General features: G+C 49.5%; 1 protein-coding gene across 4 annotated transcripts in view; it reads left to right on the top strand.

The window, feature by feature from the left end:
- The first annotated feature begins 251 nt into the window (after nt 1-251).
- Nucleotides 252-21,878, top strand: part of ZMYM3 (zinc finger MYM-type containing 3) — a 32,856-nt gene continuing 11,229 nt past the window's right edge. Inside the window, exons 1-14 of one of the 4 annotated variants that reach the window (XM_080625134.1) lie at nt 252-364; nt 8,690-8,765; nt 9,854-10,750; nt 11,444-11,487; nt 11,882-11,954; nt 12,743-13,034; nt 13,476-13,653; nt 14,090-14,302; nt 14,876-15,026; nt 15,588-15,703; nt 19,214-19,300; nt 19,616-19,766; nt 20,341-20,513; nt 20,937-21,102. In XM_080625134.1, the coding sequence (XP_080481260.1) occupies nt 9,868-10,750; nt 11,444-11,487; nt 11,882-11,954; nt 12,743-13,034; nt 13,476-13,653; nt 14,090-14,302; nt 14,876-15,026; nt 15,588-15,703; nt 19,214-19,300; nt 19,616-19,766; nt 20,341-20,513; nt 20,937-21,102 (2,527 nt within the window). In that variant the 5' untranslated portion in view covers nt 252-364; nt 8,690-8,765; nt 9,854-9,867. Of the gene's footprint in view, nt 365-8,034; nt 8,766-9,853; nt 10,751-11,443; nt 11,488-11,881; nt 11,955-12,742; nt 13,035-13,475; nt 13,654-14,089; nt 14,303-14,875; nt 15,027-15,587; nt 15,704-19,213; nt 19,301-19,615; nt 19,767-20,340; nt 20,514-20,936; nt 21,103-21,878 lie in introns of those variants that run through there. The other 3 variants (XM_080625133.1, XM_080625135.1, XM_080625136.1) reach the window with 3 other exon arrangements.

Here is a 21,878-nt window from a genome sequence, read left to right as displayed (position 1 = left end):
GTGCCCCGCCGGGGTACGGGCGCTGCCCGCGTTCGGCGCCGCTCTGTCTTTTCAAGGGTCCCTGCTCCTCCGCGCTAGTCCGCTTCGGGTTTTCCTGCCTCCCGGTGGAGTGCGGGCTGAGGCGCCAATCCTGGACTTCCTCTCCGCTTTTCCGAGGCCGCCGCCTGCAAGAGAGTCTCGCGAGCCCAGGCTTCGCCGCGACCAATAGAAAAGCGTCCCTCGCTCTGTACAGCCAATAGGGCGCTGCCTCTGCCCCCCCGCGGGCTGCAGCGCGCTGAGGGCTCCGAGCGGCGCTTCCATTTAAAGGGGCCGCGACCCGAATCCGGGCTCTGGGTAACGCGGGCGGCGCAGCGCTGGGTGCCAGGTATGAGGGGTGCCGGCCGCAGGCACCTCCCTGCGGCTGCCCTGGGCAGCAGCTGGAGCGGAGGCGGCACAGGGCCCCGAGCGTGGGGCGTCGGTGCTTGGCCCCCCGGGGGGGGGGCGGGGCAGGCGCGTGCGGCGCGGGTCCCGGACGGATGCCCGCCCGGGGGGCGGGGCCTATCGCTCCGGTAGGGGGCGGGGCTTGCACCACCCCCGCGGTGGCGACCGCTTGGGGGCGCCCTGCGGCGGGGGGCGGGTCCTGCGCCAGTGTCTGCGGGGGAGGGCGGAACCCTCCCCCGACCCGCGCTCGCCGCGTGCGGGCCCTTTGCGGGCCTGGGGGTGCCGCACCCATCGCACGCAGCCTCTCTGCGAGGGGCGCAGGGATGGAGCGTCCCCCGCCCGTGCTGGGACGTGCCGGGCTCCGCGCTTCATGGGGCTGACGCCAGCTCCTGGAACGCCTGCCTTAGTAGTGCCCATCTCTGTCCCTGCTGTGGGGCAGTGCCCACCCGGTGCTCTGCCCCAGCACCTTCCTTGGTCACCTCTCCCCGCGCCTTGGGTAAAGGCTTTGGGCGACGCAGCCTTAATGGTGGTGTCACCACCTGGGGTAGTGTAGCCTGTGGAGCTCCGAAAACATGCAGCTGCAGGTCCGTTGACCTGGCCACCTGCTCTGTCCTGCTTCCCCCTGTGTGGGGATGGTGGCTCTGGATCAGAGCAGGGACTGGAGTGTGAGTCTGTGGGTTCCTGGGCACCATGCGCTGCCCTCAAGGACCAGGCTCTGTGAGAGAAAGGAGCAGCCTTACCGGGCTGCTGATGCCGCTGGGAGAGACCAAGCCCCGACCTGTTGAAACCTCTCTAACTGGCTGCATGTAAGCAGCATGGCAGTGGCCAGCGAGGTGACCTGGGTGAATTAGTGTCTCCCATGGGTTTGCAGAGGCAGGACTGGCCCCGGAAGCAGGAGGGTGGGCGCTGGCGAGGCTGGGAGCTGGCTGCGGTGGGTGCCTGGCACAGGAAAAGGCTATAGCAGTCACAAATTGCTTGTGTGGACAGAGGCAGTGCTGGCCATGGGCTGTGTCAGCTGATGGTGGGGGATAGGAAGCTCAGCTGAATGCTGGGGAATGGTTTCTGAAATCTCTTTCTGATGAGGGTGAGAGCTGCTTCATTTGTGCTCTTGCCTTCTCCTGCTGTGCTTCAGCCTCTTCGTTTAGGCTGTAGATTCTTCCCCTCTCAGGGCTGCTACATTCTCTGAGAAAACTTAATCTGCATTTTCTTGTCTAACCCTGCCTATCCTGGGACCAAAGCTGGTGATATGATTGTTGCTCTGTTATTGCCAGTCCAGCTTTACTAAAGGAATAGCCACAGCCTACAGAGCTGCTGCCTGTAATGGCCAAGCTGCAGCTCACAGCCCCAGAGTACATATTTGCACCATCTCTGTTTCTCTCCACAGCTGCTTATATCCCTCTTACTGCAAGTGCCCTTGCTTTGGAGTGTGCTTTGACAATAAGTCTCTGCAGACTCCTCCACATCCAGAACAAGGGGCTGAGGCTGCATCCCTGGCCTTCAGGAGCAAAGCCCCTTGTGTAATTTCTTTTAGGGATGTTCTGTGGTCAGTGATGCTGGGATACGCGACCCTGATGGACACTGGTGTGCTAGCAAAAGCCTCTAATACAGAAGGGTTATGGTAAAGCAATCCAAGGGAAGTATGCAATAGGCTACAGCTGTGACAAGGAATTTGTTAGCTTAGCAAAGGTTGTTCTAGCAAGGTTTCACTGGAATCGTGTTTTAATCTCAGCAGTGTTTTAAGTGTTAACTTCTTCTGCTGGCAGTAGGTCAGAAAAGGGCAGTGCTTGAGGCCATCTTCACCAGTCCTGCTGGCTGTGGGCTCCGGGGGTGTCTTCTGGCCACTTCCTGTAAGCCTGTTCTGCTGCTCAGCCCTCGGCAGCATAAAGAGAATGAATGGAGTCAGTCACTAGGCTGGGGTGAGACATTGGCCTGTTCAACACAGCCTTACCCAGTGCCAGTTTGTACAGCTGCATGGGAGGTGAAACATTCCGACACTGGGATCCATTTTTGGGGACCTGGCACCTTGCAGAGCATTCTGAGACTTGTCAGCAAGGCCAAGGAGACAGCTTACCTTCAGCTTCCAGTATTTTGTCTCTGAAAAGCCAAAAAATTAGATAGCTTGCTCTCAAAGATACACCCTTCCTGAGATTCTGCCCTCTTGTCTTCTCTCTCTTCTCTGTGCAGTAATGTTTATTCAAAGAATCACAGACTGATTTAGGTTGGAAGGCACCTCTGGAAGTCTCTAGTCTAACTGACCTCCTGCTCACAGCAAAGCTGACTTGAGACTACGTCATTCAGGGCTTCGTCCAGTTAAGTTTTGAGGACCTCCAGAGCCAGGGAGCCTGTGGCCTGTTCCCAGCCTGGTCAGATGCCCTCCTGCAGCATTTGGGCAACAGACAGAAACCCTGAGGCCATTTCTTTCTGGCCACTTCCAGGTCTACTGTCTATGTCTGTCTTTCAATCAGTGTCTTCTTACCATCAGGGCAGTTTCAACAGATGCTGCTTGAACATGCCGTGCACCTCCATGCTTTTCTGTTGTGCTTCAGCTAGTACTCCCAAAGGTTTTTTACCCACTCACCTTCTTCCCCTGTGTATAATGCTATTTTAGTGGGGCAGATGTTGTTATGTGGCAAGTGGTGAGCCTTGGAAGAAATGTTGCTTATTCGTTATAGACACAAAGCTGTACAAGTAACAGGAGAGTTTTCTCTCTGACTTGATCTTCAAGTGCAGTTGGTTCTAGAAGCTATTGCTCTCCAGGCATTGCTGCTAAGACTCTGTCTTAACATGTGTAAAGAAAACAAGTTGTGTTAGAGTGTACTTAGATGTGTTGCTCCTTTCTCTGTTACAAAGCCTTGATGCTTAGTGCTTGGGGGTGGGGTGGGTGGGAATCCTGGTCTTATGCAAAGACATGAGAGTCTTCAAGCAGTTTCAAGCTGCTGCCAGGATGGTGTCCTGGATGGATGGGCATGCTCCTGTTGGCTATCTTAGAGTTTACTGCTAATACAGAGATGTTGGGTTAACAGCAACCAGTGCTGACATCTGAGCAGTGCTGTCAAGTACCTTTTGAAGTGTTACAGGAAATCTCCTGGTAAATCTAATTCCAGGCAATTCTGCTGTTTTGCAGCACCATCTGCTCTGTATTGGAGAGTTCACGCTTTCTTGATTTGGGTAATTGCTATCGTAGAATCATAGAATGGTTTGGGTTGGAAGAGACCTTTAAAGCTCACCTAGTTCCAACCCCTACTTCCTAGGAGCCCCTTGTTCCTCTAGTTCCATCCTGGAAATAGCTACACAAAGTTTGAGACCTGCACCCTAAGCTGGTGCCCTGCTGTAGAAAAATCTAGTAATGAACTTGATACCTTCTGGCTTTGGGGCTGTTAAAAGCCATCACTGCAGTCTTAAGGCTGCTGCTGATATTCTGGGAAGTTCCTTCTTTACCCTTTCTACCAGTTCCTGTTGCATAGGCAGTTCAAGTCACATGTGACAGTGAAGACTGTCCTGAAGGGGACATAGTGACAGCTACTGCTGGGTGCACTCTGAGGAAACCAATAATACATTTGTGAGATGAGACAACTGTTCACTGAGGCCTGCCTGCAGAGCGCAAGCTGAAGAAGTTGACCAGTGACATCTGCAGTAGCTATAGCTGACTTGGACAGAGTCACAGAATGCTGCTGTAAAATCTCCAAGTCACAGAGGGTTTACATATCCTTGGTCAGTTATCTAAATCGACCACGCTGGAACAGCCCTTTAAGCTCCTCCAGTCCAACCCTTACCCCAGCACTGCCAAGGCCACCACTAACCCATGGCACTGAGGCCTCGTCTCCACGCTGTGTGAACACTTGCAGGGACGGTGCCTGCAGCCCTGCCCTGGGCAGCCTGTTCCAATGCCTGAGCACCCTCTGGGGCAGGAATTGTTCCTCAGCTCCATCTAAACCTGCCCTGGTGCAGCTTGAGGCCGGTTCCTCTTGTCCTATCCCTTGTTCCTTGGGAGCAGAGCCCAGCCCCTACTGGCTCCATCTTCCTTGGGGTAGTTTTAGGGAGTATTAATCTGGAAAGAGGTGTTTCTGAGTTTGTCCAACTTTGGTATCCAGCTGTTTGAGTCCTCATATTTGTTTGTTTGTATCTCCGAAGAGTCCTCTGCTGTTGATCTTACCTTGTGGGGTTTTTTTTGAGATGGGTCATGTCTCCCCATTTCTTCTCAATGAACAAAATTGGCTTGTCACTGAAAGGTGTTTCCTGAATCACTGTTGATTCTTAAAGCAGTGGGATTCTTGCATTACGGTGTTTTATTATTATTTATTATTTTTTTTATTATTGTTATTTGAAAACCATGACATAGGGGTTGGACCCAGATGATCTTTAAGGTCCCTTTCAACCAAAACCATTATATGGTTCTATGAAGCATCTCAGCTTTTTCAGTATATGTCATCAAGTGTAGACACTAGCCAAGGATAAGATGGTAATGGTCTGATGGGTTGGGAGTTACTGTTTATTCTAAAATTTGGCACAAAAAGTAGGAACTTCCTCCAGAGATCTGCTCAGGTCTTACAGAACTTGTAGGTAGGGATTACCTGGGATGTTGATATAAGTGTCCTAATTTTTTGTAGCTATTAACACTTTTCATATTTCAAATGATCTCTAGTAGCAAAAAAAGATAAATCCCTTCAGCCTTCAAAAGTCTTGAAAATCTGAATCCATACCCATACCCATGAACAAAAGTCTAGGATAGGTACCTAAGCAGTTGCTGTTCCTTTGGTGGAGGAAAACAGTAACTTCATGGCCATGCTATTTTGTGGGCAGTAAAGACTTCTGAGATATTCCCTTCATCAAGAGAGATCTGTTAGAGTTATTTTTTTCTTACTGCCTGATTTTAATTAAATGTCTGATGTTAGCTCCTCTTTTTTTGTAGGTAGGCCACATATTCCTCTACTAATAGTTACCTGAGGACACTGAGATGTGAAAGATCTGCACGGTTACAGCACCGCTGATGTCTTTAATAAGCTAGATAAAATCTCAGGTAGTCACTTGGTGTACTTGGGTGTCCTGGTGGCGATGGCTCCCTCTGAGCTTCCAGGTCTGAGAGGAGATCCATGTTCCCCTCCTTTGGCAGGAAATGCATGTCAGGTTTGGTAGTAACATGTTGGATCTGGCTGTCAACAAGGAGTAACAGGTTAAAACTTAAACAGGGGAAGTTTAGATTGGATCTAAGGAAGAAATGCTTTACTGTAAGGGTGGTGAGGCACTGGAATGGGTTGCCCAGGGAAATTGTGAATGCTCCATCCTTGGCGGTGTTCAAGGCCAGGTTGGACAGAGCCTTGGGTGCCATGGTTTAGTGTGAGGTGTCCCTGCCCATGGCAGGGGGGTTGGAACTGGATGATCTTAAGGTGCTTTCCAACCCTAACTATTCTATGATTCTATGCCAGTCCTGCCCACTCAGGGCAGACCCTCAGTCATCCTATCATTTAGAATCATGGAATCACAGAATCTCAAAGTTGTTTGGGTTGGAAGGGATGGGGCAGCTGCAGTTTCCTTGGGCGGCTTCTTCAGAAACTCTTGCATGCTACCTGAGAAGCAGTCTGCTTCAGACTTTTGCACAGGGGACTCCTTGAACTTGATCTTCCCAGGATTATCTGTTGCTGAGTATTCTGGAGAGGATGGTGCTGTGTCCTAAGTAAGGAGTTTCCAAATGTCCAGCAGAGCAGTCATATCTACTGCGTCCTCTCCCTTTGGCTAAGTCATTTTTCAGTGTACTCTCCTCACTGCCAGGTACGTGGCTAGAAAAGAGGAAGATTTCAAGCAGAGCTCAGCAGCTGTGCATTAGCTGATTCTGGGATAAAAAAGACAATGACTTGTGGTGGATCATTTCAGCATCGCCAGAAACAATAAGCTATTTCTTTTCCTTTTGGAACAAAAGGGAATAAATTTTACCAAAGGTAAAGTGGATGTTCAATTGGAAGCCTAACTCACCTTGAAGCTCAGCAGAGAGCCAAGAAGAATGTGAATGAATGCAAACAGAAGTAGCATTTCTTACCCTTCTGCAGCTCTAATTTTCTCAAGTTGAGTTTGACTTCAAAGTTACCCACAGACCTGGAAAGCATAGTTCTCTCCTGTTCTGAGGGCTACTCTCTTCATCCTCATCAGCTGGCAGCTGAAAACCACTGTAAAGACTTCATTGAAGGAAAACAGAATTGCAGTGATGGCCAGGGACATTGCTTGCTTTCCTGCTCAGACTGCTTGTCAACATCACCTCCTTGGGTCCTGCCTCAACTCAAACTCCATTAGCTTTTCCAGATTCATAGAATTGTAGAACGGTTTGTGTTGGAGGGGACGTTAGAGCTCATCCAGCTCCAACCCCCTGCCATGGGCAGGGACACCTTCCACTAGAGCAGCTTGCTGCAAGCCCCTTACAACCTGGCTTAATACATCAAAAGTCAGCACTTACCTGCTCTGTGTTGCCTTCTCACAGAGCTCTGCTGCAGCACTCTTCAAATAAACAAAAGGACAATATTTTAAAAACTAAATGTGGGGCTGCAGAACACGTTGCCACTGACACTGGTTCAGAGAGGGGGTTAGGCAGATTCAGAGAGGATTTGCCCAGTACAGACTCTTATTGGTAAGAGTCTCAGTGCAACTCAAGCAGTTCTTCAGCAGCTGATTGCCACTTGATTGGAGGATGTGCTGAAGAGGAATGTCCTCTTAGTTGTGTCTTATTCTCTCTTCCCAAGTATCCATTCTTTGTAGGAACAGGGTATTAGAATACATGGTCCTCTTGTTTGACTGACTGCAGGAGTCCATAGCTCTGCATGTCCCAAGAAGAAATTTTTGGGTCATTCACCAGAATGCATGACCTGTTCTGATAGAAACAGAGCTGCTATCTCTTGGTCAGAGCTGATGAAAGTGGATTGGATCTTGAACGGAAAGGGCAGGTGCTGTGCTTCCAACCAGAACATGCATTTGAGTGGTCTTACTCCAGACTCCTGGGTCTGCAGAAAGGTCTGTGTATCTGTCCCAACCACATATCAATAGTTTGGAGTTAACTTAATCTTCAGATTATTTATTCTTTTTAAGACCATTTTGTTGGTCATTATTGTCTCCCATTAAGTTTGTTGGTCTTGTCTTGCATCATTGTGAGGGTACTGAGGCGCTGGCCCAGGGTGCCCAGGGAAGCTGTGGCTGCCCCATCCCTGGCAGTGTTCAAGGCCAGGTTGGACACAGGGGCTTGGAGCAAGCTGCTCCAGTGGAAGGTGTCCCTGCCCGTGGCAGGGGTTGGAGCTGGAGGAGCTTTGAGGTCCCTTGAACGCAAACTAGCCTGTGATTCTACGATCATGATGATTTTGCACCCGGAATTTGAAATCAGTGTTAAGGTATGCACTGTTGAAACCAGATTCTTTTGGTCTATTTGTAGGGCACATGAGAAGCACGGCAAGATCATAGTTGAATTGATGCTTGCTTTATTCTCTGGGAGGGAATGCCCAAATGGATTTCTTATGCTCTGAACTGTTCCCAAAATCTATTTCTACCAAGCAAAGACTAGGCCAGCTGAAACTGGCAACTACTGTATGAGTATTGCCTTTGTGGTTCATTGCAGACTCATGCAAAGTATCTGAAGGTGAATTTGAGGAGGATGTTAGTCCTGTTAAGTATACCTATAAATAAAGTTTCCTTATGCATGTGGTGACTTGACTTTTCTGCTGCTTATTATTGTAAAGTCTGCTGTCTGGAAATCTGAGTGGGGGGCATCTTGGAGAAAGAGGCATTGTTTGCTTTCTGAACAGCAGAAAAAATGTGTTTATCATTTTGGGAGGGTTCTCACCTGCTTCCAGTCCTTAGGAGCTTTCTTTCAAATGTCTTTGTTTCTATTTTACTTTGTTATTCTTTCTGTCAGTCACCTGAAAACACATATTAGGTCCTGAATTGCTCTTGAATTGGCTCATTCTAGAAGCTTCGTCTCCTCTGTAACTAAAGAGTGAATGGAATCATCAGTGTCTTCAGTGGTGAAACTTGCTAGGAATCTCTGAAGATTACATCTTGTGTAGTTTCTGTTTGTGATTGCGGGAACAGTACGTTATCGGCTGCTGTGAAACAGAAATTGTTGCTGTGTTTTAAGATAAAATAAGGAGGCAATGATTTTGAACTCCGGGGTATGGAGTAGGGTACAATTCCCTAAAGTCTTGCTTAAACGAATTTCAGAAGTTGGGTACTTTCTCTGTCCAAGTATGTCCTGTTCAGTTCTGAACAAACCATCTGTGAGACTTGGTTATTCTTTCAGGGGGAAGGATACAATGAAAGAATTAATCAGCCTTCACCAGTGAAATTATTTCGGCCTTCCTCCTTCATTCATATAGGTGAGTTATGCCTGTAATAAGCCCCAATAGACAGGAATACTGAATCTTCTGCTTCAGGGCCTAAAACAGTGCCAAATTTAGAAGTAGAATATTTCTAATAGGGGTTGATAGGTTGGTGACACATCTTCTGATTCTTGTGACTTCCCTGTAGTGTCTACTAACAGCTTGTTTTAGAATCACAGAATCATGGAGTGGTTCTCTAAGCAACCTGTTCCATTGCCTCACCACTCTCACACTGAAGAAATTCTTCCTTATACCTAACCTAAATCTCCATTGTTTCAGTTTGAACCCATTCCCCCTTGTCCTATCACTACGTTTCTTGATGAAGATCAATATTGTCTCCCATTAAGTTTGTTGGTCTTGTCTTGCATCATTGTGAGGGTGCTGAGGCGCTGGCACAGGGTGCCCAGAGAAGCTGTGGCTGCCCCATCCCTGGCAGTGTTCAAGGCCAGGTTGGACACAGGGGCTTGGAGCAAGCTGCTCCAGTGGAAGGGGTCCCTGCCCATAGCAGAGGGCTGGATGAGTTTTGAGGTTCCTTCCAACACAAACCAGCCTGGGATTCTGTGACTATTATCTCCTACAGTTTTGAGACTACACTATAGCTGTAGTTTATGGTTCATACCTGTTTATATCTGTCCTCTGACAAAATTCCTGCATCTTGTCATCCTGTATGTTGTTCAAGGCACAATCTACAGACCTGTAGAGATCTTTCTGCCTCTATGTTTAAGAGAAAAGTTATTTTAAACATAGATATGTTAGCTTCATGAGTAAAGACCAGGAGAAAGGACAGACCAGGTTATTTAGGTCTGGTGAGACAGACAAAGGCAGGGAAGGAGGCATTACACACAGAACAGCTGTGTGAAGCCTCAAGTTGGTACCCAAGTCATTTCTGATACCCCACTGTGTTATTTATCAGAAGCAAGTCTGGTTGCCATGCTGTGATGAGATGTATGGAGGCTGTAGAGTTCCCAAAGGTTTGCTGTGTCCTGCTGCCTTGTTTTACTCCAACATTGTTCAGAAGAGTGGACAATTCATGTGCTGTGTTAGACTGCTTTTCATTAACTTGCAAGTCTTTCTCTCCTTTCCAGTTGCCATCTTCTAAATGGATTCCAGCGAATTTCCGGGCTCTTTGGACCCCTTGTCCTTACCTAACAAACCGCTTATTGGTGATCTTCCTGCTGACATGGAGTTTGGTGAAGATCTCCTGGCCTCCCAAACAGCTTCTACTGAGGAAGTTTCAGTACTTCAGACCCCTGACTGGGATCAGTCTAAGCAGATGACTGCAGATGGAAACTTGGGCCTTCTAGCGAAAGCAGACAGCCTGTCTGAGCTAAGCAAATCAAACAGCCTCGTTCTAGGTAAACCTGCTGTCTTAGACATGCTGGAGAAACCTGATGTTTTGGATGACTTGGATAAAACTGCCGACTTGGTGGAGCTGGGTAAATCAGAGGGTCCGGATGCGCTGTATAAGGTACATCCTTCCCAGGAAGTAGAGGATAGACCAGCAGACTCCTCTGCCCTCTCTAGGGAAGCCCTTGTTCCAGAAACATGGAAAGAAGGGGGAGATTCACCAAGAAGTGATTGTGGGGATATTAAGGAAGATGGTGCTGCTGCTATTCCTGCACTGTCTGATGACAACACCCCTGAATCACCCCGACAGCCTGTTCCTGACTCTGAGAACCTCAGCAGTGCCCCAGCCATGGAAGAAATCACAGAACAATCCTCAAGTCTGCCAATGGCCCCCTCCCAACCCAGTCTTAAACAGACAAAGAAGACAAGGTTGAAGGCACCAAGGAAAAGCTCACCTGTGCAGAGGGAAGGGCCAACAGGGGAATCAGAGGTGGAACTGAGCATGGGCAACAGAACTGCAGCTTTGCCCCCTGAGCCCACAGAGGAAAACCAGGCAGAGGAAGGGGATAATAGTGGGAACAGCTCACTTAAAGAAAATAGTGTACTGAAAGCACAGGAAGCCTCACTACCTGCAGGTAGGTCATTTTCTCTGCAGAATTTGGCTTCGTTTTGCTCAGGAGGTCATCCTGCACATTGCTGAAGCTGGAGTCTGTCTTGCATTTCCACTTTGCCCATCGTCCCCTGTTATGGAAATTGTCAATGCTCCTGATGGGCTAGATTTGGGGAAGGAGTCTTGCTTATAGGGAATAATGCTCTGGCAGCTCCTCCCTTGATGCACACAAGCTTTTGCCCTAGCTTTCATAGCTTTATCTTTGTTTTTTGATGCTTGTGTCAGCTAGGAGGTTCCCTGATAAAGCTGCAGCTGCACATCAGCTTAGCTCATGCTCTTCATCACTGGAGTTCCTTCTTTGCTGGAACTGTGGGTCAAATGGAAAGTGTTTCCAATAGGTAAAGTCCCTCTGCCTAGGCTGGACCTCCTCAGGAGATGCTCAGTCTTGGTCAGAAGCAGTTGAAGGCAACTGTCCAGCATGCCTCTCCCTTGCAGGGAGGTCTCCCCCTTAAAGGACTTCTCCCAGACCATGTGTTTGTATCGCTAGCTATAGATGGTTTAGGAGCTTTCCTGTGTCTGATCACCACCAGAACTGTGCTTCTTAGCCAGGACTGTCTGAGGCCTCATGTGCAGACTGACCCAAAGGGCAACACCTGTCCCCTTCTGTTAGAGAAAAGCAAGATGTTAGATGCAAGTGTGTTTTGTGCTTCTGTTCCAGGGGAAGGCCTGTCTGGGAAGGGAAGCGAGCTTCCAACTGAGAAGGTAAGAATAATGCAGTCAAAGTATATATGCTACAGGAGCATAGGGGGTGGCTGGCATTGTCAGACCCTGTGAGGGACACTGGCTGTCTTGTCACCCCTCTGGGAAGGTGTTTTCGTGTCTGCTGTGATGGAGTGATCCCTGTGCGCTGCCACTGTTCTTTAATGTGTCTTCAGAGTGTTTCTGCTACCTCCAGCTGGAATGTCATTCTCATAAGCCTACTTCTTCCTATCTCCTCTCTTGCCAACTCTGGTCAGGTATCTGTGGAATTACCTGTTTTCAGCCTAGTTACTGGGAAAGCAGATCCCAGAAGTTGGAATTCCACCATGGTCTGGGATATTTGCCCATGGTTGTCCTAGCAGATGCTTAGCCTAAATATTTTTTTAATGTCTTCTAGGAGCAGAAAAGAAGTGAACGAGCCAGAAGATCAGAAGCTGCCAGGCCTGAAACTGTGAACTCCTCAGAGAGCAGTGAGTAACTAGGGCTGGCCAGTGCCTGTTTTCAGCCCAAGAACAGGGTGCAGGCTTACTGTGGGCAGGTGGTTCATGGTGTGAGTGCAGTGGGAACTCTGGAGCTTCTGTGCAGACCTTTCTCTTATGCAGAACAGGTACCTTCACCCTGTGAGTCTTCATCCTTGGATACTTGCCTTGCTTTCTCAGGGCACTTATGTTAAAGGGAGGGTTGTAATATTTTTACAAACACCAAGTAATGGAGGAAGATGGGTTGTTCCCAGGAAATCCATCTTCTGTCTCCTCAGCTAGGAACTTTCTGCCTTTGGTCTCTGTGGCTGCAGGCTCTCTGAAGGAAGATTACATTTAGGGGATTTGCCTGCAGAAGACCATGAAGTCTCTGGTTGAGATGTTGAGTGTCACCCTGCTATTCCCTAGTATTTTTATGTTGCTGCTTCAATGCCTGCCTCTGCTGGAAGCTGGTGATCCAGCTGGGTCCCTTTAAGGGCTTGAAGGGTTTCCTGCTGTAAATGTTCACTTTGGACTTCTGCTCCATCTTGGCAAATCCTGATTCCTAGAGAGAAATCGGACTTAAGTCCAGTCCGCTCAAAAACCTGCTGACTCATCTCCAGTTCCAACAGAATACCTTTTAAGGGTCCCTTTATCATTCCACCCAGACAGGCACAAAGCATGTAGAGGGACTCCAGAAAGGTGACTCCCAGAAAGCCTCAGCATGTGTCTCATGGTGGAGATTTCTGTCTCAGTTTCTAATGAGGGATTTCTGTGCATCTTTCTCTGCTGCTTTGCAGTTCCGGTCTCTGACGAAGACTCTGATGCCATGGTGGATGATCCCAATGATGAGGATTTTGTTCCTTTTCGTACGCGCCGCTCTACTCGCATGTCTTTACGCACTCAGCTGGCTCAGCGAGCTGCCCGCTCTACTGTCACCAAGATGACTTGTGCCAACTGCCAAACGCCGCTGCAGAAAGGCCAGACTGCCTACCAGCGGAAAGGGCTCCCTCAGCTCTTCTGCTCCAGCTCCTGTCTCACCACCTTCTCCAAAAAACCACCTGGCAAGAAGATATGCACCTTCTGTAAAAAGTATGTATTCCTTTTCCTCTCCTCAATGCTCCCCTGCTTGTGACCCCATCCACCTACCCCACAGCTCTACTTGCCAGTCCCCATCCCTGTGACCCTCATGCTTGCCATTCACCCACATCGCTCCTGTCCAATGCCAGCTGCTGCCTCATGTCTTCCTTTACACACCATATATCCCATGCTCCCTACACCCTTTTCACGTTACTGCCTTTCCCTGCCTGTCCACACACTCGATGCCACATATCTCAGCCTCCTCTCAAAACCACCTCCTGCATGCTCCATCTTCAGGCACCATATCTCTGACTTGGGACAGCAGGTGCTATGAGACAGTTCTTGCCACCCTTTTGGGACCCCAGGAAGTCCTGTGCATTGCAGTGTGCCGTCCTGTACCTTCCTGGCAGAACTGATGTGCCTCTGCAGTAACACATCCCCTCCATATGCCAGGGAGATCTGGAACACCAAGGACTCTGTGGTTGCCCAGATCGGTTCAGGAGCCTCTTTCCATGAGTTCTGCACCTCTGTCTGCCTCTCCCTCTATGAGGCCCAGCAGCACAGACCAGCACATCAGTCTGCAGATGTATTGGACACCAGCCGCTGCAGTGTCTGCTACAAACCTGGTGAGGTAAATGGATCCTTTGTGCTTCATGTCCTGGATGAGGTGCTTGTGACCTGCAGAACTTGGTCCTGCCTGGGGGCCATCACAGGGCATTTGTTGGGTTCATCCATGGTGTGAGGTCTTAGCACTTGAATTGGCTTGGACTCACTGCCAGGTCCTTCCTTGTTGCTGTGAACAAGCCCTTGTTACAGCAGAAGAAATAAGGCTTCTGCTTCTCCCCACCATGAAGCTCACTGCTTCCTGCTACTCTGCTCTCCCAGATTGCTCTGCTGACTTTTAGTGATGGAGGTCAGCCTGAGTCCACTCCAGCTTCCATTGTGGTACTTGCCCCAGTTTACGTGTAGCAGCCTATTCTCCCAGGGGTCATGGTTGTAGTGGTGCACGCATGTTGGAAGGAGGCATACGGTGATTTGGGGGAGTGACAGGAACGATGTCTCTGCAGATCCAGCATGAGGTCAGCAATGGGAGCGTGGTTCACCGCATCTGCAGTGATGCATGCTTCACCAAGTTCCGGGCCACCAAGGGGCTGAAAACCAACTGCTGTGATAACTGTGGACTTTACATCTACAACAAGGGCTTGCCGCTGGAGTACCTCTTCCACGAAGGCCAGCAAAAACGCTTCTGCGACTCTGCCTGTCTCAACAGTTATAAGAAGGTGAGTTGAGACAGCTGCCTAGGGTGGCGGGTCTCTGGGCACACAGCTCTTTTGCTTGGGGTGGCACAGGGCACTTCATGCAGTAGCAGGTGAATTGAATCCCCTTGGCCTTTTATTGCTGACAAAGCATTTAAGAGATTGCTGGGGAGAAAATTTGAAGCAGGCCAACAGAATTTATTTATTCTGTATGCAGACCCTCTTGGACCTGACCACGGGTCAGGCATTCCATAAGCTGGACTGTGCAGTGATGCTGGTATATGTAGCTAGTATGGGCTGGCTTCTTTTAGATGTCTCCTCAAATATAGACATGTTCCTCTGTAGCCTGAGCAGGCTGCACTTAACTGTCTCGGTCAGATTGCCAAACTCTGTATTCCTGCCAGAGTATCCATGAATTGAGAAAGTGAGGTGCCAAAGGCAGCCTGAACCTGCAGACTGTGAGCCTGGCTCTGGCATCAGGTGTTCCTGCAGGAGAGCTGCCCAGTGGTGAATGTGATAGTGGGGTAGGATATGAGGGTTGGACCTCATTGGCTGTGATGGTGTTCCTGGCAGCTCTGTTCTGCTCTGTGTTTGCAGAAGAACACTCGGGTCTACCCGTGCATGTGGTGCAAGACACTGTGCAAGAACTTTGACATGCTGCCCAACGTGGATCGCAGTGGCAAGATGGGCCTGTTCTGCTCCATTTGCTGCACTACCTCCCACAAAGTGAAGCAGTCAGGCTTGGTTGGTAAGAGCACCTACATACAGGGAACCAGTCACCTGTCCATTCTAGCTCCTTCCTTGGTACCATTTATTGCTTGTGGATGAGGCTGGAAAGAAGGTGTGTTACTTGCCTGGGGAGGAGTCTAGTGAGAGAAGTGGAGGAGATTTGGAGAGGGAGGAACCCTTGCATGTAGACATCTTAATAGTGAGGGGTAGTATACATTGCTGTTCTTGAGAATGCAGAAAGCAGCTATAGTGCTGTACTGTGCTGGCGTTGCTGTTTCCATTACATGGAGTACCAGGGTGTCCAGGAATGAGTGTGGTCTCTGATGTAAAATGCAGACTGGTTTTTGCCCAAATTCCTGTAGAGCCAGGGTCACTTCCTTGAAACACTCTGCTTTCCATCCATGTTTAACATTTTTGTCCTAGCAGAATCCGGTGCTCTAGGTTTCCTGGTGTTCTTGTCCCTTGCTTTTTGATAATAGCTTGACATACCAAGAATGAGTGAGCAGCTTCCATGCCATCCTCAGAATCCAATCCCACATCCTGTGCTGCTGCCCTCACCAATGCCTGTCTGTTTCATCAGGTGCCCCTAGACCCTGCAGCTTCTGCAGAAAGAGTTTATCTGAACCCTGCTATTACAACAAGACAGACCGGGTTGTCTACCAGTTCTGCAGCCCCAGCTGCTGGACCAAATTCCAGGTATTGAAATAATCCTTCATGCTGGGCTGGGCAGTAGAGCTTGTGCCTCCTTTCACACTTAGCAGAGGCTTCAGCTTCCTAAAGCTCCTCAGGGAGGGTCCATAAGAAGGTCTCTGATGGAGTACAAGAGTTGTAGTGACTGTAGCTGCCCATAACTCAGTCTTGGCCCTATCTCCCCTCTGTCCATTGGGATAAGATGGACTGTAATTCACTCCATCTATCAGGTTCTGCCCAGTGGGAGTGCAGTGCAGAGCTGTGCTGTATGAGTGGTTTGGGATGTAATGGCCTTATGAGGACATGAGCAAAAGCGCAGAAGTAAGCTAGCAGAGCATGGTGGGCACCTGGTAGTGGGGTGGAAAGAGACAGCTGCCCTCTGAGCAAGGTGTCACCAAAGAACACAAGACGTCTAGGATGTGTTGCCTTAAAGTTGACAAGCAGAAGGCCTGGATATCTCATGTTTAATAATCCTCAAAGGCTTGACTAGTGGTTTTCAATCTCCTCATGTTATGTTTCAGTGTACGTGAAATGCTGTGGTATTCAAAGGCAACTGGAAGAATACTAGTTTTGTAGAGTTGTCAAAGAACAAAGCAACAGGCAGGAAGACCTGGGAAGCTTAGGTCAGGACATGCTTTGGGCAACTGTGAAAACCTTAGAGAATTCGGAGGTAGAGAGTTAGTTACTGACAGTTGCAGCATTTGGGTTTGTGAGATTTTTTTCTTGTGCTTTTTGTGTTGGGTTTTCTTTTTTTGGGTTTTTGGTTGGTGGGTTTTTTTTGTTTGTTTGATGTTATCCTTTGCTGCGATCATGAATGGTTTTCATAGAGTGCCTGTAGAGGTTCTACACTTGTAGAATTCAGAAGACTTAAATTCTAGAATAGTTTGGATTAGAAGGGACCTTCAAAGCTCATCCACTCCAACCCCCCTGCCATGAGCAGGGACATGTTCAACCAGAGCAGATTGCTCAGAACCACATCCAGCCTGGCCTGCAATGTCTCCAGGGATGGGGCATCCACCACCTCTCTGGACAACCTGTGCCAGGATTTTACCATTCTCATTGCACAAAATTTCTTCTTTTATCTAATCTAAATCTCCTCTCTTAAATGAAAACCATTATGTCTTGTCCTATTGTAACAAGTCCTACTAAAAGGTTTGTTCCCATCTTTCTTATAAACTCTGTTTAAGTATTGAAAGGCTGCAGTAAGGTCTCCCTGGAGCCTTCTTCAGGCCAAGCAACCCCAACTCTCTGAGCCTGTCTCCATAGAGGTGCTTCAGCCCTCAGAGCATCTTTGTGGTCCTTCTCTAGACCTGCTCCAGCAGGTCCATGTCTTTCCTGTGCTGAGGCCTTCAGAGTTGGAAACAGTACTCCAGGTGGGGTTGCACCAGACCAGAGTAGAAGAGCAGAATTACCTTCCTCAACCTGCTGGCCACGCTTCTTTGGATACAGCTCAGGATGTGGTTGGTTTCTGCGCTGCAAGCACACATTGTCAGCTCATGTCCAGCTTTTCATCCACCAGTACCCCAAAGTCCTTGGCAGGGCTGCTCTGAATCCATTCATCCTCCAGCCTGTATTGATACTGGGGTGGCCCTGACCCACATGCAAGACCCTGCACTCACCCTTATTGAACCTCATGAGGTTCACATGGGCCAACTTCTTGAGCTTGTCTCAGTCCCTCTGGATCCCATCCCTTCCCTTCCGCATGTCAACAGCACCACACAGCTTAGTGTCAGAGACAGACTTGTGAGGGTGCTCGTTTCCACTGTCTGCATCATTGATGAAGATGTTAAATAATACTGGCCTCAATACAAGCCCCTGAGGGACACTACTCGTCACTAATCTCCATCTGGACATTGAGCCATTGACCAACACCCTCTGGATGCGACCGTGCAACCAATTCCTTGTCCACTGAACAGTCAATCCATGGAATCCACATCACTCCCATTTAGAGAGAAGGATGTTGTTTGGGACTGTGTCAAAGGCCTTACAGAAGTCCAGACAGATGACATCCATAGCTCTTCCCTTGTCCACTAATGTAGTCCCTCCGCCATAGAAGGCCACTAGGTTGGTCAGGCAAGACTTGCTCTTGGTAAAGCCATGCTGTCTTGTCCTCTTCATGCCTTAGCATAGCTCCTTAGGAGGATCTGTTCCATGAGCTTGCCAGGCACAGAGGCAAGGCTGACAGGTTGGTAGTTCTGAGGGTCCTCCTTCCTACCCTTCTTAAAAATGATTGCAATGTTTCCCATTTTCCAGTCACCAAAGTCTTCACTTAATTCATGTAACTTGAATTTATTGCCACATGAAGTCGGGATTGTAACCTATGAGTAAACCCATGCCTAACCTGGATTGGGAGCTGTCTTACTGGCAGATCTTAGAATGCACTTGTGTCAGGAAAACCACTGACAAGAGTGTTTCAAGATGGCTTCTTGGGGATTGGTATTAAGCCCAAGGAGTTGAACATCTTCATCAATCATCTGGCAATAAGGTCAAAGTAAGCATGATAAAATTTTGCAGATGAAACAAAAACCAGTGAACTGTTAACTGCTGCTGAGGTCAGGGCAGTTATAGAAAGGAAAGCAATTGTATTGCCTGACAAGACTGATTCCTCCTAACATGTGCTTGAACACAGCGTTGTTTTACTGCAAGATCAGCCTTACTGTATCAGCCTTACTCAGGTAGTATGGGGATGTAAGTTCTGGGAAAGGAAAGATTTTACAAAGGCCCTGGGAGTACAGCAGATAAGCCTTTCAGTGTGAATATCTCAGTTTACAACCACAGAGAGAAGGATTAATTAAGTTATTGCAAGTACAAACAGAGGAACAGAGAGTTAAAGTCTGGGGGCTAAGGAGCAAAAGAGCTATCTAGAATGTTGCACAGATAGGGAGGATGTTCATGGGATGTCCAATTGATTTTCAATATTGAAGAAAAAATTGAAGTATGCTAAAAAAAAGACAGAAAAATTACATTTGGGCTTGAAAAATGCATGTACTGAGGCACAGAGCACCTTATCTGAGGTTATCAGAAAGAAAATCAGGAAGATGACTTTATTAATAAATATGTCCTTGTGGACAAGACACCGAGTGCTAAATGGCTGTTTAATCTAGCAGAGAAAGGTGGGATGAGAACATCTACTTGAATTCTGAAGTTCCATTACCTTGAAAGTAGAAACTAGGCCCCTATGTTTCAAAGTCTTACAGAGGAATTCTGAGAAGAGGTAGTAGATCCCTCATCTCTTAATATCTTTAAATCCAGAGGGATGGCAGCTTGAAAGCTTGCCTTCCTGAGAAGAGCTGGACCCAGTACACTGGAAGAAAAGTGAAATTGCTCAAGAATCTGCTTGCCAGGAGCTCAAAACATGTGATGGACTAACTGTGAGTGGCCCCAAGCGCAGGGCTGAGCAGGGGCAGGCAGGCTGCTGCGAGTGGTGGAGGAGGTAGGAGATGATGGCAGTGCGAAGCGGGTGCTTGCTGCCATCTGCTTGTGTCTCTCTCCATGAGCTGTCTCTGTCTCCTGCAGCGCACCAGCCCGGAAGGTGGGATCCACCTTAACTGCCATTACTGCCACAATCTTTTCAGTGGGAAGCCGGAGATCCTAGACTGGCAGGTGAGGACTTTTTCCCAAGGGGATGTTGAGGTGGAAGCCAACCCCACCTCCTTCCTCTTGCTGCTCAAAGCAGAGCTCCTTTTGTGCCAGTGCTCTGAAGGCCTTAGCTGCAGAAATGTGCCTGGAGACTGAGCGCCAAATGCTGCGCTCCTGATGTTCAGCAGGATGTCAGAAGGGCAGGAGGAGACCTCTTCTGCCAGACTCTGCCAGGAGAGCTGGGGACTTGGCTCAACCTGTAGGCTGGCTCTTGCTTCCCCGAGAAGCATGGGGACCTCCTGCCAAGCCTGGCTGACCAGGTGGTGGTCTCTTTGGCAGGACAAGGTGTATCAGTTCTGTTGCAAGGACTGCTGTGAGGACTTCAAGCGGCTGCATGGGGTGGTGTCTCAGTGTGAGCACTGCAAGCAGGAGAAGCTGCTGCATGAGAAGATCCGCTTCTCTGGAGTGGAGAAGAACTTCTGCAGCGAAGGTACTTGGGGAAGGCACAGGAGAGTCAGAGCTCCCAGGCCAGCCCGTGCTGGGGGAAGAGAAGAGAGCATGGAGAGGAAGAGGGGAAACTGTCTTAGCCAGGCCCTGGGGCGAGAGCCTTGCCATGCAGTGAAGGGAGGACTGTCTGTGGGGATGGCTTGCTGTCCAGCCAGGCCCTAGGGCAAGATCTTTACCGATCATTGTGTCCTTGGGGAGGGCTTTCTCACAGCTTTTCTCTCTCTGGGGGCTGGGGAGACAGCAGGTGGCAGCTCCGCTCCTCCTGTCATCATGCACTTCTACTCTTGCGTCTGGGCTGGCCTGACCTGGCCTTGCCCTGCCTGCTGGGTTCCTGCACACAGGAGGTTGGAGTCAGACTCTTCCTAGAAGCATGGAGGTGAGAGATGGCAAGTCCCCATGAGGTCCCATCTTATCCCAGCCCCAGGGGCCAGTGCTGGATTGTTCCCTACAGTGTGTGTGCTCTGTTGTCTCCGCAGACCTGGATTCTGGTCATGTTTGGGTCAGGGAGGCCCCCCAGTTCATCCTGGGAAGGTTTCACTCCTATTGTTTCTCCGCAGGGTGTGTGCTTCTTTACAAACAGGATTTCACCAAGAACCTGGGCCTGTGCTGCATCACGTGCACCTACTGTTCTCAGACCTGCCAGCGGGCGGTCACCGAGCAGCTGGAGGGCAGTACCTGGGACTTCTGTAGTGAAGACTGCAAAAGCAAATACTTGCTCTGGTACTTCAAGGTCAGTATTGGCACTGGCAGCTTGTGCTAAGTGCTGTGGTGGGCACAGCACCCAGATATGTGGGCATTGCACTGAGGAAGTTCACACTGCTGGAGTCTGGCTGGCACTGCTGCGGAGAACCTGGCACTGCTGGAGTCCTGCCTGGCAATGACGGGACACTGCTACGGGGAAGCTCACGTAGCTGGAGTCCCCAGCTGATCCTGCCAGAGCACTGCACTGAGGAAGCTCACAGTGCTGGATCCGCGGCTAGTGCTGCTGTGAGAAGTTCGCACCGCTGGAGGCCCCGGCTGGCACTGGCAGGGCACTGCTGTGGGGAAGCTCACAGCGCCTTGCTATGTGCACCTTTCACCGGAGAGTTGTGTTGCACTCGGAGGGGGTGTGGTTAGTTACTCGTTGTTTCTCTCCTGCTGATGCGGGCTTTAGGCAGCTCGGTGCCATGCCTGCAAGCGTCAGGGGAAGCTGCTGGAAACCATCCACTGGCGGGGGCAAATCAAACACTTCTGCAACCAGCAGTGTCTGCTGCGATTTTACAACCAACAGAACCAGCCCAACCTGGACACGCAGAAGGGGCCCGAGAGCCTGCTGAACAGTGAGTAGGAGGGAGGGAGGGGACCTGCATAGCTCAGTCCGAGAGACACAGGGAAGACTGAACAGCAAGGGGTGGAAGCTTCCTGCCCAGAACTGGATGAGACGCTAGGGAACAATCCTGCACTGGCCCTTGGGGGGGGAAAAGGACGGAGTGGGACCTAATGGGGCTTCTCCATCTCTAACGTCTATGGTTCTATGACACACAGGGCCCAGACGGGAGGAGCCGGTGCCAGCGTGCTGCCTGTAGCTCACACTCTTAGCGAGGATACTCGGGGATTTAACATCCTCATGTTGCCAGCGGAGAACTCGATTTACAGGGTTAGGGGACAGCGTGGTTTGGCATGATAATCCACCTGCAGCCCCACACCACCTCCGAGCTGTGACCTTCTCAGATCTCATAAACTAATCAGGATTTGGCCAGGTCAGTGCTTGGATGGGAAACATTCAAGGAAAAAGCAGGGTGCTGCAGGAAGTGGTGCTGGTGATGCTGTAGGTGGGCTCTCCTCAGCCAGAGCTGAACCTAGAACGATCTTGAGGGAGCACTGAGCTGCTGGAAGCACTCTTGTCTTGTGATGTTAGATTGGAGTCCTACCACTTACCCAAAGATCGCTGCAGCTTTGAGGAGTTGCCAACCCCATGTCCCGGATAACCCCATTCTGCATCTGTGGAGTTCCAGCTGGAGAGGAGATTTTAACTGCCTGTTGCCCCATTTCCTATCATTAACTTGAGCCAGTTGCTTATGGAAGATTGCAAAGTGCTTTGGGGTCCCTCAGGATG

Source organism: Psittacula echo, assembly GCF_963264785.1.
Source record: "Psittacula echo genome assembly, chromosome: 8".
Taxonomy (NCBI): domain Eukaryota; kingdom Metazoa; phylum Chordata; class Aves; order Psittaciformes; family Psittacidae; genus Psittacula; species Psittacula echo.
Note: the sequence above shows the minus strand (reverse complement) of the source record. Positions and strands in the feature narration are given on the sequence as shown.